We start from the raw sequence: 18,223 nt of genomic DNA on the forward strand, positions 1-18,223 counted from the left end.
TATGGAGAATCCAGGGACTTTTGTTTTGCTTGGTTTTTGGGTTTTTTTTTTTTTTTTTTTTTGTTAGAAACAGAATGTGTTTCCACAGCCTTTACAAAAGCCCAAATATCTCCACACTGTGCTGGTGGGAGCACACTACCGAGTCCCCTCATTTTGCTGTCTGCTGTAATAAACTTGGCTGGAGAACAGACAGTATCCAGTCGTGTTCTGGCAGCAATGCTGACAGTGTCAGTGTGGGTATTTACTTCAGCTTAACTTTGCTCTCGGATTAAAATTTTGTTCGTGTACTTTCAAGTTTGTTTTCTGTCCAAAAGATTTTTAATAAAACTTTAAGCACAATTTCCTCTCTTTCACAAAGGAGGCTCTCAAATGCTGTGGAGGATAGAAGCAATTTTTATGTGCATACCTCTGGTTCCTGAGGGTCCAGCTCACTTCTGCTGTGAATTTAAATTAGTTCATTTAAGTCGACGGGTCAGGAGCCACTGTCATCATGGTAGCCCTGTGCTTGGTTCTTAATTAAAGGCAACAGGAGATTAATTTGAAACATTAATTTAAAAGTGCATATACAAAAAGAAAGAATTATTGCAAGAAAGCCTAAAGAACTTCTCTCTTGTCCCTAGATGTAGAAGACAGAAGTAGCTCAGGGTCCTGGGGAACTGGAGGCCATCCAAGCCCGTCCAGGGTAAGTATATCTAATCTTTCTCCCTGCAAGCAGACACGGCATATATGTAAATTGACTAAGCATCTAACATGCATCACGTATGCACACACAAGGGTGCATGCTCAAGTGCACATATGCATATGCGTACACACACACATGCATGCACCATGCATGCATATCGCGCAAACCTGCACAGATCTCTATGTGTCATGAGTTTAATGACAGCCAGCTTTCTGGGGTTCTTTGCGTTTATTGGTTACCATGCCTGAGTTTATACCTGTTGCTTTGGTGCTAACCTGAAGAGAAACCTTTTCTCACACCACATACATGCCTTTACCTTTGCCAGCCTGTGGTCGAGTCTGGCGGAAAGTCATTTGTTGCCGTCAGACCAAGTTTATTTAGATAAATCCTAATGTGTCCAGGACAGGTGGGCGTGAGTAGACTCCTGCGTAACACTGAGGTTCTAGCATTAGTACAATGTGCACAGTAAATGTGCAGTGTTTTTCCTTTATGCCCATGTTACTGCTCCACCAGTCGGCCGTCGAATATGACATCTTTAATGCAATTCTTCGAAGATTCTCTATGCCCAGAGCAGGGTTCATAATACACATGCAATGTCCAGAAGTAGACCTAGCATGTTTAAATGAACATCCCTCTTCCTGCTCCTCTGGCTGGCACAGCCAGACGGGAGGGGACATCTTACTGTAAGTGTCCCCATCCCTCTGCTCTGGGGGAAGTCTCTGCTTTGTCACTAGAGGCTGAGGTGGCCCACCAAGCTGCCAAAAGGCTATTTTAGCCAGTCCTACTAACACTCTGCACCTGTCCTTGGCCCCAGGAGCCCCACGCTGGTTGGTCTTCAGGGTGTAGCGGGATCTCTAAGCCGACGAGGAACTCTTTTGAGCCCCGGAGCAGCTGTCAAGCTTGACATTCTAATGCATTCTATGGATGGGCTGAGGAAATCTTTCCTCCTCCTCAAGTTACAGCCTGCACTTGCACAAATAAATCCAATCCCTTGACAGCACGCGGGCAGAATTCTATCCCTGCATTGTCCTGTGTTCCCAGGCTACCTTAGTCTCTTTTCCTTACGGACAGTTAGTTATACGTGCTTTGGATGTCCCCGGAAATACTGAACTAAATTCTCGTAGTGACTTCTCACTGTTGATTTCCTACCATTAGCTTACTTTTAAAATTAGAAATGTCTTGCAGCGTGCATCTAGTCTAATATATAACGCACTTTCAGTTGAATTTTGGCAAGCAAAGCCCGTTTAGAATCTTTTCGACTTTTAAGCGTACTTTCCAGAGACTGTGATTATTTTTTTTTAAATTGAGATAAAAGGCCCAGTGGGATGGCTCAATGGGTAAAGGTACTCGCTTACTGCTATGTTTGACAACTTGATCCCTGGGACCTACAGGGTAGAGCGAGAACTGACTCCAAGTCCTCCTTTGATTTGCATAGGCTGCAGCACATGTGCCCACCCACAACACACATAAAAACAATATGTATAGTTAAGGAAAAAGAAATACATTGTTGGGACCTGGAAAGTAGGTCACTCGGCAAAGAGTTTACATACAATCATAAGGCCTAAGGTTTTGGTTTATTTTTGTTTTTGTTTCCCACCCCTCCTCCCCCATAGTGTGTTATTAAGAAAAACATAATCCAGGCATGGTATTGTGTATTTATAATCCCAGCACTAGGGGAGCACTGGCCAGTTAGCCTACCCTAATCTCTACATTTGATGCCTCACTCTGACTTCTGGCCACCACAAACACGTACCACTCACTACAAACACGTACCACCCACACAAGCAAATACATCCACTCCCCCCCACATGAGTGCACACACACACACACACACACACACACACACACACGAATATATCAGTACATATGAAACTCACGCTAGTGAATGATTTGAATCGCTATATTATAATTCCCATCTCCCCAACCCAGGGAGTTTCACGGATGGATGTTGGTAGCCCGGCTTAAGGGGCCCTTGCTGTGTCTCTTCTCAACATCAGTGGTGGTACCATCCTCTCCACTGTGAATGGATGACCTATTTTAAGTTTGTAGTCCACTATCTCAGCTGAGGACATTTCATAAATAAAAACGAGCAGTATACATCGCCTGGGCGGGTCTTGAATGGATGACATCTAGTTACAAATTAACGACCTAGCAGGGTGGGATTGCAGTAGCATCCGGGTTAATTTTTTTATACATGAAGAAAGGCAAGCCAGAAGAGTGTTTGTCGTGAAGGCTGCAGTCCTTCCATAGTGAGGTGATCTGACTCCACGTTGTTCTCACAGCCTCCATCTGTGTGGCAAGACTCTGCCGTTTGGCTAACATACCACCCAGATGCCTCTGGGTCTATTTGGCTTAGACTTTATGGACAGTTCAACCAGCGGAGCAGACACTCCCCCCTACCCTGCATCCCAACTCCCTTTTTCTGAACACTTTATGCTCTTTAGAAGGCTGATATTTGAATCAAATAACAAGTTGGTTTTTTAACTCTTTCTTTCATGGTATTGAATTTCTCCATTGAACTTAAGTGATCGGAAAGCTTACAAACAAAATATTGATTTTAAATTCTGGGGGTGAGGAGAACAATATTATGGTGAGGCAGTTCTTCATGAAACTGTCCCCCTTAAAATTACTTTTGTGGGGCATATTTTGTTTACCTGCACAAATACTGATTTATCCTGAAGCCTTCAACTCTGTGCATCCTTATTGTGTGAGAGTGTCACTCCCACGTCACTGCCCATATGTAGGAGTCAGAGAGCAGCACCGCAGGCTTATTTCTTGGTTCCACTTTTACGTGGATCCCGCAGGTTGAGCTAGGGTCTTCTGGTGAGCCCAGCAAGCACCTTTCCCCTCTGCGCCATCTCACAGGCCCTGCATTGAAGCTTTGATGCTCGTTCCTAGTTCAAGTATGATAGTTTTCACACGTGTATGTGTGAATTACTAATATAACGAGGCCTTCACTTTGCAGCTGCAACAGGAGCTAAAATCAAACATTGAAACTGTAATATTGCGAGCTAAATGTTGCTTGAACAACTCAACCTTGCTTTTACAAGGGTCAATCACTGCAGGCTATGAATCCACTCTGCCTGCTTTTTTTGCCATAGGTTCTGCGAAAGAAGAACTTTTGGGTATATACAGTTTACTTCACAGGTGACGTTTTCGGTGTAGTATTTCATTTAATCACATCAAAAATTTCATGCAATATCTTTGTATCAATATTTCACAGCTATCATTACGGGAAACATTTGAATTCTGTGGATTAAGGAGTTCTTTCTAACTTACTATTCTTATGAAGGTTCACGTTCTTACAGTGAGATTGCATGGGGTATCCGATAACCAACCAGTTTCTTTCGGTGGGAGATGTTTCAGTATTGAGGTGTGTTTATGTGTGTAGTTTTAAATGTGACTTACTCTGTCATTTTATTTACAGAACTATGGAGATGGGACTCCCTATGACCACATGACTAGCAGGGATCTTGGGTCACACGACAATCTCTCTCCACCTTTTGTCAATTCCAGAATACAAAGTAAGAAAAGTTTTATATCAACATATACTTTTGGAAAGCTTATGTTTTGCCAATGGAAGATAATTGTGCCTCAGATAAACATTCAGCCTTTAAGAGTAGGGATAGACAGTTTACTATAGTGCTCCCAAAGGATGGAAATGCCATTCATAAATGAATAATAACAAGATGGGTGTGAATATCATCAGTTTTACAAATGTGGAATTTCGGTGATACAATATCTTAGTGCACTTTTCTCTTTCTTAGACATAAAGTGTCCTTTAACAGTAAGTACTTTCCTCAGGACACAGTAAAGAATATTGTGATAAAATATTTGGCTTTTAGAGTAACAAGACATATAGTCAGAGTAGCTGCTTCAAGGTGAATTGGACAATCCTGTTGTGTTTTTTGCCAGGGTGTGGATTTAATGTTGCCTGCTAGCTAGACCTAATTCTATTCACTTTACAATAGCTGTATAGTGGCTTGCAATTGGAGTCTGTCTGCAGATTCCTTCTGTGCCCTATACACTGGCTTCACTAGCATATTCCCCTGCTTTTGGCTACTCAGTCAGGATGTTGGTTTAACAGCAGTAAGCCTAGCAATGAAAGGATGATCCACAATGGCTTAAAAGGTCTCAGTGGCCAGATCCTTCGTTTTGATTGGAGACAATGATCTTTGTCCTAGTAAATGTGAGTTCTTCACAATATTAGGAAGTCTTTCAGACTGGCCATGTGCTATTGCAAATTTATCAATAAATGAAGTTCAATTTCATGGACACAAGCTGTTGGACCATTCTTGAAGGAAAATTCAGAGCAATAATGATATGCTTTTCAAGAGTGTCCTGATTTTAAGCCTTGGAAGTTCTGCCAGTTACTTAAGGTGCTGATGGTCCTTTAATCGCAGGTTTGTTTTTTTTTTTAATTGCCATCCAATCAGGCATTTAACACAAAGTTGTTTTGAATGGATAACATCTAGCTTATGCCTTTGAGTGTCTTCTCAGAGAACCACAGAATGCTATTTGATCTAGGTGCTTGTTATTGGTAGCTTCTTTTTTACTTCAAAGTTGGTAAAGTTGGCGCTGACTTCCTAATTTGTAACTAAAGCAGGGGTCCCTAGCTCTTTTTAATTATTGGTGAAAAATAAGTCCAGCCTCAGCAAATTCAAGATGTGTGGAAATCTGTGATGGGGGGTGGGATTTGGTAATTTGGATTTTATAGGACAAGTTTCAAGTCTTTGGCTGTGAGTTTAGGATTTCGGTTTTTGCCTCTCTGTTTATTTTTTCCCCTGACTACATATGATAGAGTCAAAGATAAAATTAAGAAGGTGGTCTGAGACGTAATGTAAAAAGAATATACTAACTTCATTTAGAAAAGTCCAAAATTATTCTCTGATGAGCTAAAATGTTACCTAAAATACACAAGCTACTCCTGTTTAGAAGTTTGGTGTGTATGTGAACAGGTTTAAAGAACAGTCTGATGGGTTCATGTTTTAGAACAAGGCGTGCAACCTATTCAAATAATGGCTATTCTCCACATTTCTTTGTGGACAGAAACTTCCCCAAACTAGTTTTTTTTTTAATCCAAACTATTTAAATATAAGTGGGCTGACACCTTAGACAGGGTTCTTTTTTGCCTAGTTGTTGTTTAAGTTTAAAACCCATGTCAGCGTCTCTCTTTCATCTGCCTGCCTTCCTTCCCATTAGACTCTTAGTCATGGAGGCCAGAACAGAGTCCTGCATTGTGCTGGAACCTCTGTTGTGTGGGCGAGGCTCCTGCCCACTGTCCCCAGTGCAAAGGCTTCTCTGTTAGATAAGCTGTCTGGTCTGAAACATGGCCCTTTATTGTTTACAAACTGCAACATTTTCCACCTCAAGCAGATTTCTGCACAGAAAAGAATTGTGCTTGGGCTAAATGGTTTATCTGACATTAACGGAGCAGTGTCAGACTCGGGTCAGGAAAGTCACCCTAAGAGCGAGAGGTCAGTGTGCAGTGTGCAAAAGGACACAAAGAGAGAGAAAGGCATGGAAGCATATATGAGATGCCATACATTTTTAGTTTAGAGAAGAATGGGAAGGTATTTTTTAAAGAACTGAGGGTGCTGGTGCCTTTAACATTCTTCCCTGCCTCCAATTTATAGCATCACAGATGCTCTCTTGATTGGCTTGCGCATCTCAGGGCCTGACTCTGCGAACAAAGATCTTCTTTGAGTTTGCCCAGGGTGCTGAAAGTACTTTTATGACAAGTCCTTTTGGGTGTTATGCTCTTTATTTTTATTTTAAATAATAAAAAAACCCACGATTTCCCAAAGCAATTTGCAAACAGAGATAAAGTAAGAGCCCTTGCTATCCAGCAGGTTGAGCTCTTAGAAGACAGTCATGTTGAATCCTTTTCCTCTGCTAGGAGCTCTCAGACTCTCCTGAAAGCTTTGGGCTATAGCCCTCTCCTGAATGGTGAACTGGTTTCCATGAACGCTCCAGAAGATTTCTTTCTATTTCAAAGGCTTTTTTCTGCCATGTCACGTTAGGGTAAAAGCTATAGCATTGGAAATAAATCAGCCACTTTATTGGAGCAGATTCTCTATTGTCAACTCAATCAAGTCTGTGACTGCACTAGATGTCTGCTACAGAAATAAGCGGCACTAATTTTACGGGAAGGAGTTATTAACTGCAGATGACCTGATTTGTTTTGTTTTTTAGCTGTTTACTTATGAAGTTTGGTTTTATTTCAATGAAAGAAAAAGGGACTGCACTCACTCTCCTCTTTTTTTTGTTTTTAGTACATGGTTATGATTTATTTTCTTTCTTATGGCAATACACTATTTTAGTGACAGGATACCAATACCTGTTAGCATGTTTGCCCATAAACTTCATTATAACAAAGTCTTTTTTCTTGTGCAAGCATCAGTGTTTAGAAATCATATGAATTATCTTTTACAAATGCTACAATTTTTTTTTTAGAAAATGAAATTTCTGCATGATACCAGAAATTTCAACACAATACACTCTACTTTGTGCCTTCATCTTAAAATTCCAGCCAAATGAGATGTAACTGATAAGCATTAAAGTGACCTTATCAATCTTTTCCTTTAGAAATCAATTTGTTAAATCTGAAACTCATGCCCTGTCTCATGCTTGCGTCCTCCTCAGTGTAGATCTAGGCGAGCACAGGTTTGTATATACATGAGTGCACACATTCGTCCGCGTGTGCCTGTTATGTTGGGAGAACTAATGACTCTCCTTAGCTACAGGTTGTCTTTAGGAGAGCCCTGGTCTAGCTGTGGTTGTTGTACATACAGGTTCAGTAGGTGATGCTCTATAAACCCGGCAAAGGACTTATAACCAGTCACGAAGCAAACTTTTGATCAAAAGTGGCCTTTTGTTTTTGTTTTGCTATGGGGCAGGCTCTGAGTGATGGAGAGAGCAATGAGCAACCTCTCTTCACTTGATGTTTCTCTGTGAACTAACTTATAGCATGCCTTGAGGAACTCATAATCTACTTGCCTTACATGTGAGCCAGTGTACCGATTTGTATGTAGAGGAGACAAGTCCTGTTAATGTAACCTTCATCTCTTGTATTTATGAACCAGTTCGCTTAAACCGTCGCAGGCTATCAGTTGGGTAACTTTCAGAACGTGCTAACAGAACAGAGTCTAGTCTAATGTCTTTGAGATTATTTACTCGGTCTAGAATTATATGAAAGTACTGGTAAGGACCACACACAAAGAATATAGATATTTTCAGAAGTTATCAGTTTTTAAAATTTTGTTTTGGCCTATATTGATACAATAAATTTGGTCTTGCCAGGCATTAACCTTTTTGCAAGTTATTGTCTGAGTAGTTTTTAATGGCAGCCAGTATATTTTTCAGCTGAAACTCTTTGATCTAAGGACGGATGGGAGCACGAATTTTCCTTCTATTGTTCCAGAGTCTCAGTTAGAAACCACATTGTTGGAGGATGAGCGAGTCTGTTGCCCAGTGAGGTTAGGTTCGTGAATTGGTGAGGGGGGGGTGTGAAAAGTGATACATTGTAACAGTTGCCTGTAGCTTCCCTGTCAGGTGATACATTGTAACAGTTGCCTGTAGCTTCCCTGTCAGCTGCTGCAGTTTTCACATGCTCCAGGGTGAGTGCTTGGGTTTCCTAGCTGTGGTATTTGTGTCTAGTCCTTAGTCAGACTGCACCAGGCCAGTGAATAATTCACCACCAAAGACACTGTTTTTAAACTAGCTCAGCGGAACATTTTACTGTGGGATTAGATGGAGGATTCTGGGAAGAACTGAAGAAAGCTGCTGGCTTATAGGATGACCTTTGAGTCTCATCTGGGTTAGCCGTTGGTATTTTGATTTGGTTACTGTGGTCATATTGTGACAGCTGCTGGCTCATTATAATTCGGTTCCACTGCTCTGTTTGCCTAGCAGGAATATTTAGGTTTGTATTACTTGAGAGTGTTTATGGCTACCGTGAGCTTACCCCCAGCAGAAAGGTGAAGCATTGCGGGCTTTCCCACCCCAGCGGCGGAGGCAGGCGATGCCGACTTCTTGTAAAAAAAAAAAATGACATGTTCTTGAAGATGCTAATGTGGTGTTTCTTTTCAGTGAAAGATGGAAAATACCCAATGAATTGGCTTTTATGAGGAAAACTGTTTTTGGAAATCTTTATGTGCAAAGGGAAGCATGACCTCAAAGAAACCTCATCTTTTCAAAGCCTGGGTAGTTTTACTAGCCCACTCGGACAGATGGGTTTTTACTAGCCCACTAGGTCAGATGCAGAAATGTAAATATTAATAAACAGCAAAAGCCAACTCTGGAAAGTCTTGTTCACTTGTAAAATATCCTGAAGCAAGTAGTTGAGCAGGCAGCTTTTAAGTCCGTTAGTGTTCTGTATTCCCCCCTGAAGTTCTGCTTATTATTTCTATCATTGGTAGCATCATTATTATGTTTATTCTGGCATTGAGCTCTGTACATTGGGCCTTATATATTCTAGCAAGTGCTCTGTTACAGAACTGAACACCCAGCGCTAGTGGTCAGGTTCGTACATATGTGCGTGCATGCGTGTGTGTAATGGCAATGGCAATTCTCACTGTCTCTTGTTGTCTGGTTGTCACCTCTTACATGTTGCGCTGATAATATGGAACCTGCAATTATGCATATGAGGAACCTTTAATAGTGTCCTTGTCTGACTTTACTTGCTTTGCCTGAGTGTTTCAATTCTTTTGCTATTGTTTTGTTGTTTTTGTTGTTGTTGTTTTGTTTGTTTTTTGAGGTGAGTTCTGATTCTTTTAATATTAAACCATCTTCAAGAAATATTCTGAAAAATATGCTGTACGTTGCAGCATTAGTGGTTTTAACAGCTCTAGCTGCTGTGGTAAGGTTTGGGCTCAGAAAGTTCCAGTCCTCCTTGTTTCCTATATTGCCTAGATTGCTTAGGGCTCTCTGTTTTTCTTCTTTTAGCGGAGGGAGGAAGAGTCCTTTGGAAGGTCTCTGTGATGGTTTTGTAATCTCATGGTCCTTTCCTCTTACTGTGTCATTTTGACTATAGCCTGTATTTGATCATTAGAGGAGTTTGTTTCCTTGCTTTAAAACCGTTATCCCTATTTTATGAGTTCCTGTATTCTTCAAATGTACATTTTCTTTTTTAAATTTGAAGTAATGTGCCCGGTGGAGGTCCCAGCTCTCTGAAAGCAGAGACAGACCCATCTCTGAGTTGCAGGCTAGCCTGGTCTACAAAGTGAGTGCCAGGACAGCTAGAGCTGTTACACAGAGAAAGCCTGCCTTGAAACCAACTAACCAACCAACCAAACACAAACAAACAAACAAACAACCCCCCCCAAAAGAAAATTTAAATGTGTTTGGTGTGTGCATACGTTGGGGTATGTGTGGGTACTTATGCACCACAGTGGAGGGTGAAGGGCAGGGTAAAGGAGTTGGCTCTCTCCTTCCACCAAGTGCGTTCCAGCAATTGAACTGTTCGGCCACAGGTGCCTTTACCTGCTGAGCCATTTTCTTGGTCTGGAATGTAACCTTTAAAGCGCTGTCCCAGTTAAATGTTTCTTTTATATCTCCACTTACTCCAGATCTGTAATTAAGGGATGAATTTAGCATGAAATTGCAACTGGTTCAGTTGAATACCAGAGAGTGTTCTGCAGCAGGCCATTATTTAGGGGAGCCATACAGGACCTCAACAAATTCCTTTGAATGGTTCAAGATAAAAATAAGATATATAAGGTTTAAACTCTGAATGAAATACCCGTATTTAGATTCTAGATCCTACCAAACTAGAAGAAAATCCTGTACTAGAACCTGGCTGACTGAAATTCAAGGTTCATTTTATAGTTCTGTGTCCTATACAGACTATGCTCTCATTGTTAGGGTACAGTTCACCCTGTGGTTTGGTAGATTTCAGTTTTCAATATCCACACCACTGATTGTTTGATGTGTAAGAAGAAGTCAGTGAAATCAAGACTATTTTGAAAAGCCATTGAGGAAGTTGATGACTGCCAGCGTTCAGATAACTCACTTCCTGCTGTCCGGTCAACGATCACCTCTGCTGCTCTTTTCTTCAATGGTCTCGCTGCCATCTCGTTCTGCCATCTCCTCTCTATTGCACCGAGATTCACACTGTGCCCGTGAAAGACTTTCACAGTTAGAACAGGTTTGCAAAGGCTGCCTTTTCTGAAAGTTAGAAGGGCAGATAACCAGAAAAACGTTACCTTGAGAAGTGTGGACCACAGAGCTATGTAGTTCCCCTAGAGACTGGAGTGGATTCTATGCAAGGCTGGCTCTCGAGCTGGGCTGTGTGGTAACCCCAGCTCTGCGAAGCCTGAATGTCTGAAGCCCAAGTGTAAGACAGTTTGCACCACATGCTGAGACCACTGAAGAAAGAGAAAGAAAAAATTACTGATTCTGAAAGAAACAAATAGATATAATTTAAGATTTACATGCAAATGGTGAGATAGGAATATCTGATAAGAGTATTTGTGCTCTAGGTACTGGAAATTTTGACTAATGGTAGGTTATTTTTTTATTATTTATTTATTTATTTATTTATTTTTTGCTTCATAAGTTTGGTGTTAGCCACTGCTAGAATGTGTTTGCAGGTCTGTGGTTTCATGGCTGGTGTCTCTGGGGTTCTTTTTGTCCTTATCATTGTCCCGGAATGACTCATAGCTTCTGTGAGATCAGGAAGGATGCGTTTAGCGACATCTGTCTGTCCCTTTCCTCTCTGGTTCCCGGATTCTCTGCCTGTCTCTGGATTTGGGAACAGGGGTGGGTAAGGGCTGTGCATGTGATAACTCACAGCCACTTCAGTGCAAAAGACAAGAGAAGGATGCTGAGAAGCCCCAGCAGCCGCTTGATTCGTGGCGTCCAATCTTAAAGGCATCTTTTTAAAGGTTTATTTAATTGAGGGTGTATGAATGTTTGGCGTGCATGTGTATATATAAACAATATATGTGCCTGGCACTCGTTGAAGGCAGAAGGGGGCCCTGGATCCCCTGGACCTTGAGTTAGGATAACTCTGAGCCACCATACGGATGCTGGGGACCTCTCTGCCAGAGCTACAGTTGTTCTAAACCGCTGAGCCAGCTCCCCTGTCCCCAAAGTGTACATTTTATAAGTGAACAATAAATACTTCTTCATGCCCAAATTGTGAAATCCAAGAGCAAAACTTCATGCAATAAAGCATAAAAGTGTGTCTCACGTTTGGTCAGCTAATGAGAAGAAAGGACAGATAGAGGCAGAGATCAACAGGGACTTTGATGAGCTTGGTGCTGGAGTTTGGGGCAGGGTGTTCACTGTTACCCACAAGCCTGAGCCTTCATTGTGCCGATTCCTGAGCAAGTCAGTAGGTAGCTATTTACCTTGTTGTGCCCCAGCATTGACCAACCCTTCTCCTTTCTGGCTCTGGCTTTTCTATTCCCCAGCCTCTCCAGAGCATTCCATCCAGTAGCCAGCCTACAGTTGCAGACACCAAGTCTCTTTGGTGCTCTCTTTGGTAGAGCCACAGGCCAATCTGAAGACCAACAACTTCCTATTATACCCATGCTGCAGAGGTTGGGCACCCTGGAGGCACCACTACAAGCGATAGGCAGAGAAACTCTCTCTCTCCCGGGTCAGCCATGCTCAACCTCTCAGGTGCAACCCCTGTAGAGATCAAACAGCCCTCTCACAGGAGTTGCATATCACATACCCAGCACATCAGATATTTACACTATAATTCACAACAGTAGCAAAATTGCAGTTATGGAGCAGCAATGAAAATAATTTTATGGTTGGGGTCATCATATCATGAGGGGCTGTATTGAAGGGTCGCAGCATTAGGAACCACAGTGGTTGAGAACCACTGGACTAGACTCAGTCTCTAGGGTATTCACCTGCAGCAAGCTGTCACTCTATACTGAGGCAGACAGAGAAGAATGCCCACCCTGTGTGGTGGGGTGCAGGATGTGTCTCTTTTTATTTCTTATGTATATAATTTTACTTGCTGAAATAAAGTGAAGGATTAGGTGTGCCAAAAGACATTTAATTCTGGACAACATGCCAAGACTGGGTAAAATTGTAAGGCCAGACTCCAACTTTTTAGCCCAAAGTTTTCTAATCCTGCCGAGGAGTACCGTGGCATGAATTAGTCCGGTGGGGTGGGGGAGAGAACACAGACATAGGAAAAGGCTTTCTGCCTATGACGATAAACAGGGTAGGAAACTGACTGGTGTCTTTATTTAGTGCGAAGGTTGTTCTTTACAGTCCTCACTGGGAAGATGGCATCTCAGAATTTTGTACAGGCCAAGCTCAAAGAGGTAACTAGTACACTACCTCTTGACAGACTCTGGGGCTGGGGGAGGATTAAATGCTGAATTTCTTTAAAAACACTATGGAGGGTATAGGTGTGCCATTTTATGCCTGTGGAGGCTTCCATTCTCTCCCTCCTCTTTGTGTTCTAGGAATCAAATCCATGAGTCAGGCTTGCACACACATGTTCCCACTAAGCCATCTTTTTGGCCTCCGACATACCGAATTTCTTCAAGCTTTTCCATTGCCCCTCATATCCAGAGCAGTCATTAGAGCATCGTCTAGTAAAGGCTGTGTGTTTTCCTCAGCTGCCCTGCTGCTGCCCCATGAACACGTGACTGCTGTCAGCGTTCTGCTTGGCACCACCCAAGGACCCAGGAACCTCCCATTTTAAGCACGAGGTCCTTCAAGAGTTGCCATGGCTTCTGCCTCTCTATGGGACTGTTATGGCAGGACTTTCTTGGGTCCTGGTTATGAATTGAAAATATAGATCCTTTGAGCCACAGGTGATAATAGCTGTAAAAACACCTTTGTTTTCTAGCGCGGACGGAGTAGAGGGCAGGCGCAGGACGGCCAGGGATAGTATGTTCGGTTTCCAGGACATCAGAACCAAAGTGGGAGGGTTTCTTTCTGAGCCTGCCCCCAAAAGCCTTCATCCTAGGCAGTAAGTCCCTCATCACGACAGCTCTGCTAAACTCAGGTGTGCCACTTCGTGGGATGGTTGGCTCCAGCTGTTTTCCTGTCCATCTTAAAAGTTCTCAATTTCATCTCTGCACATGACTGAGAGGCCCTCAAGCTGAGTCAAAGTTCATTGGGCTACAACTGAACAGTGGAACCACTGCTTAGAACAAGGCTTTTCTTCAGCGGTACTTTGACACCTCTCATGTGCTTGGGGACACCCCGACCTGTGACACCTCGGACGGATGAACGGACATCTCCCTGCTGAGATTTTCCTCTAGAGATGCTTGGGAGGGAGCATAGGCCCTGTGTGGAGTTACACTGTCCTTCTCTTCACTCCTAAGAAGCCAGTGGAACATGTATGTTTGAGTGGAACTCATTCACTGAATCTCATTTTCTTCCCTTTTGTAGAACATCAGACCTAGGAGCCAGCTAGGACAACGTGTGTGGCGTGCATATTGAGCCAGCCAGTGCAATGTGTATGGGGCATATATTTAGCGAGGCAAAAGATCTTTATAGATGAACTCAAACATTTTTCATCTTTTCAAGTGATGAAAATAGGCATCATTGTAAATGGTATAATACAGGTTTTAATTGTTGATGCTAAAGTACAACACTGAAGGCTTTTTTTGTGTAGCTTGGACATAACACAAAACACCCAGTCTGTGGGAAGTGGTGGGTGTGGGTCAAAAGAGGACTCTACTCTTGGTGCTGGTGTGAAGACATCCTATCCTATCATGTTTTGGTTGCCTCACTTTGATCAAGTCTCCTTAGTGCTTACAATGGGACTTGCTATGTGAGGAGATGGTGTGTATCTGAGTGAAGCGAAATGAAAACCACCTGGTGCTCACACTCCGTCCATGCAAGTCACCACCCCAACTACTGTTAGTTTACTGGAGGTGTTTTCCCGGTCCCTAGGGCTGGCCTCTTGTAACCTTGAGCATCACATAGCGAAGTTTGGAAGAATGAGGAAGTGATAAATGATGCAGCACTCCTCGTAGGCCATATTAAAGCTGGATACAAATAGAGAGGTCATAATACCTGATGATATTTGGTAGAGGAAAAGAAAACAAAAGAAGTGAAGGAGGAGAGAAAGACACATACAAAGCTCGCTCTTTCTTTCTTTCTTTCTTTCTTTCTTTCTTTCTTTCTTTCTTTCTCTCTCTCTCTCTCTCTCTCTCTCTCTCTCTTTCTTTCTTTCTTCCTTCCTTCCTTCCTTCCTTCCTTCCTTCCTTCCTTCCTTTCTTTATTTCTTTGTTTCTTCTGCTCTCATCCCAGAATATGGTCGTCCAGGCATGTGCTGTGAGCAGAGACCGAAGTTGGAAACTATTCTGGTTGCTAATTTTGTGCTTTTACTTACCTTGGCTACTTGGACCAACTGTATTCTTAACAGTTCACCTAGCAAATCTAACTGCTTCAGACGCAAGCGTGAACACTTTATGTGTAACAGATTCTGTTTAATTGGGCAGTACGCATCAAAGACGGAGATCTACTAGAGACCTCATCCCCTTCAGAGCTTCCAGAATGTCTGGAAACAAACCTAATATCCAGTTGCAGAGCTTCTGAAAACAGGTATCCTGTGAGAATTAACTACACATTTCCTTTAGCTGTTAGTGTTTATTTCATTGGAGCAGGATTTTCTCTTCTTTCCTTATGATTTCCTCACAAATATGACTTGAAAGTTAACGTGCAGTGATCCTAATATTTCGCTGTCATGGCAGACTACTTTCAGTGTAGTGGGTGGTCATCGTGAGCTAGTTGTTAGAACAAACTAACCTGGAGAACAGTTAGGATATAAAATCATGAAGATCCTCTCTAGGGATAGATAGCATCTTCAGGATGAAGACCTACTAGGAATGGCGAACATCCTCAGAGAGGAACTGGCTCTACACATTCATACTTTTTTTATGCACAGTCCTCAGTCACTTGAAAGCCAGTAGATAATCAAACTAAAGTGTCCTCACCCACGGCTCACAGTCTTCCCAAGGTATCCAAATGGTTAATGAGATTTTGCCCCTGAATTTTCACGACTTTCATTTGCTTCTGAAGTAAAAAATTATGGCTTTTCTCTCAGCTGAGCCGATGGTAGTTTACCAGTGGAATTGAGTTCACACCTGCTGTAGCATAAAAAGAAGTCTCTTTGTGACTTTACACATCCTCTGAGCCGACCAGAGGCCGGTCTCCACAGTCTTTACTCCACAAGGTGGTCCCCTGTCTGTGCTTTAGGGAAACTGCATATAAAGACTGTCCCCATTGCTGACCGCCTACAGCTCAGTGCATCTCTGGAGATTCTTCCCTCCTCCAGGTATGTGACTGTTAGGCAGGCATTTGGACTGCAGTTGGCAGTGGGTTTACATGAGCGCTGTGAAGTATGCATATGGGGACATCTTTGCATTTGCTAAACCACTTAGCTGTTGCAGACATGGTCCGTTAGTCAGGCAACTTCCAATAGCTTCTCCAAGAGCTCTAGTTAAGGGGCAGGAAGTGTAAATTAGCGTACACTTAGGTGGATAATTAATACTTAGCATGGGCATCTAAGGTTGTAATAGAATATATAAAAATGTCAGTTGTTACTGAAAGTCGTAGCAGCACAGATGACTTTTCTTTGTCGTGAGTGTTCCTCCCACCAAAACAACAAAATGCTTCCTGTCTGCATGAAACATCTTCACAGTTGAAGGAGGAGTAATTTTCCTGTCAGTTAGTATTTCCCATGGTCATTATGAATTTCAAGACCTCTGCTAATTGAGAGCATTTTGTGTGGTTTGACCACATATGGCAAATATCTTCTTTAAAAAAAAAAAAAAAAAAAAAAAAAAAACTTTTTTTTTTTGGTTTATTTGTATATTTGGGGACCACTCGTTTATTCAAGAAACTAGCTTCACTCTTTCACTCCTACCCCCTGCTCATCAACAATAGAGGTTGTTAATTTGGTAGCCTCAGCACAGTAGTTATTTAGAGACGGAGGCAGGGAGCTTTTTCTAGTGGCTAAGTTGGAAGAGGTAGAGATGACGAAATGGATCGCAAGTTCAGTTTTGGGCTTGGCTGTGTCAGGAGCGGATTTTGCACCTCCCGGCTTAGCTGTCTTGATTTTCAGGCACAGAGGAAATGTTCTCTGACAGCAGCAAAGGGAAGGGCAAGTTCTATATCTGTGAAAGCACAGGGCACTGCCTCACTGCTTGGGAAACGGCACAGACTGCTGGATAAGTAAAATCGATGTTATCACGGTAACTGCAGTGGCTGGATGTGGTATCACCCACCTTTCATCCCAGCATTCAGAAAGCAGAGGACTGTGAGTTTGAGGCTAGCCTGGTCTACATACAACCCTGGTGGATTATTCAATGAGACCCTGTCTTAAAACAAAGCAAGACAAAACAAATCAATATGCCTAAAAACAGTCTCCACCGTGACATCATCCTCAGGACTCAGAGTTTGGGAAAGCATCTGTATAAACTCCCTTTATACGAGTTGACTAAAGTGATGAATGTCCACCTTCAGCTAGACTTTAGTTCATTCATTCATTTAACAAATACTCCAAGGGCTTCTGATAAATTTGAATGCCTGGTTAGGCGTTACAAACTAGTGTGTCCCTTTCTTGCCTTCAGATGGTCACACTTGCTAAAGGAGGACCAGATAATAGTAGTAGGTGCTTACGGAGGACACTGGTGTAATGATCAGCATTTACCCCAAATGCTGTTAGGGCGTCCAGTCTGGCCACCAGTCTCTTAATGTGGCTACAGTCTTTTAAATACTTGCTTTTCACAAGGCCTCGCAGAGTCCTCCACATGGGATAAGCTTCTTGGCTGGGCCTTGCCTTTGCTGTCTTCTAGAGAATGTAGGTGAGGCTGTGTAGGAAAAAAGTTACCTCCCCATTGCTGTGTGACCACGAAGTGATGGAGCCCAGAATCTAAGCTGCATCTGCTGAACTAGCTGCTTCCTGTTCATCTGTGACCAGACAAACTGGGAAGTCCTTGTCCTTACCTCCCTAGGATCCCTCAATAAAAGATAATATGGAAATGATCTTTCCAGATCTTTCCAGAAATCAGGTGCAGCTAATCCAATCCCTGAACAGAATACGTTGGTCGAATAAAGCCTGGGTTTCTCTCTCTCTCTCTCTCTCTCTCTCTCTCTCTCTCTCTCTCTCTCTCCTCGCTTGAAGGTAATTGAATGGCAGGAAGATGCATCCATATCTTTAATAGTATCCCTTTCTGCCCACCATAACACGAAGCTCTACTTTCCCATCCTTCTTCATTTCTTGCAAGGTGACTATGAATCCCAGACAGCACATAAATTCATGACCGGAAGCAGATAGTCCAGAGGGTGGGATATATACTTGTTCCTCCATATATATCCCACCCAATTGAGAAAAAGCAAAAATGTTCACCAGAAATGTAGTTTGTCTGGTCACCGATGAACAGGAAGCAGCTAGTTAATTCTTGTTGAATTTCTTTTTTTTTTTTTTTATATTTTTATTACATATTTTCCTCAATTACGTTTCCAATGCTATCCCAAAAGTCCCCCATAGCGCCCCCCCACTTCCCTATCCACCCATTCCCATTCTTTTGGCCCTGGCATTCCCCTATA

At 42.5% G+C, this 18,223-nt stretch overlaps 1 protein-coding gene across 14 annotated transcripts in view; it reads left to right on the forward strand.

Annotated features, from left to right (window-relative positions):
• The window catches only part of Tcf4 (transcription factor 4), a 344,060-nt gene that overhangs the window by 115,518 nt on the left and 210,319 nt on the right, over positions 1 to 18,223 (forward strand). For all 14 annotated transcript variants that reach the window (XM_021150789.2, XM_021150794.2, XM_029472242.1 and 11 more), the window contains 2 exons: positions 621 to 682; positions 4,110 to 4,206. In XM_021150789.2, the coding sequence (XP_021006448.1) occupies positions 621 to 682; positions 4,110 to 4,206 (159 nt within the window). The remainder of the gene's footprint in view (positions 1 to 620; positions 683 to 4,109; positions 4,207 to 18,223) is intronic.

This window comes from Mus caroli, chromosome 18 (assembly GCF_900094665.2).
Source record: "Mus caroli chromosome 18, CAROLI_EIJ_v1.1, whole genome shotgun sequence".
NCBI lineage: Eukaryota > Metazoa > Chordata > Mammalia > Rodentia > Muridae > Mus > Mus caroli.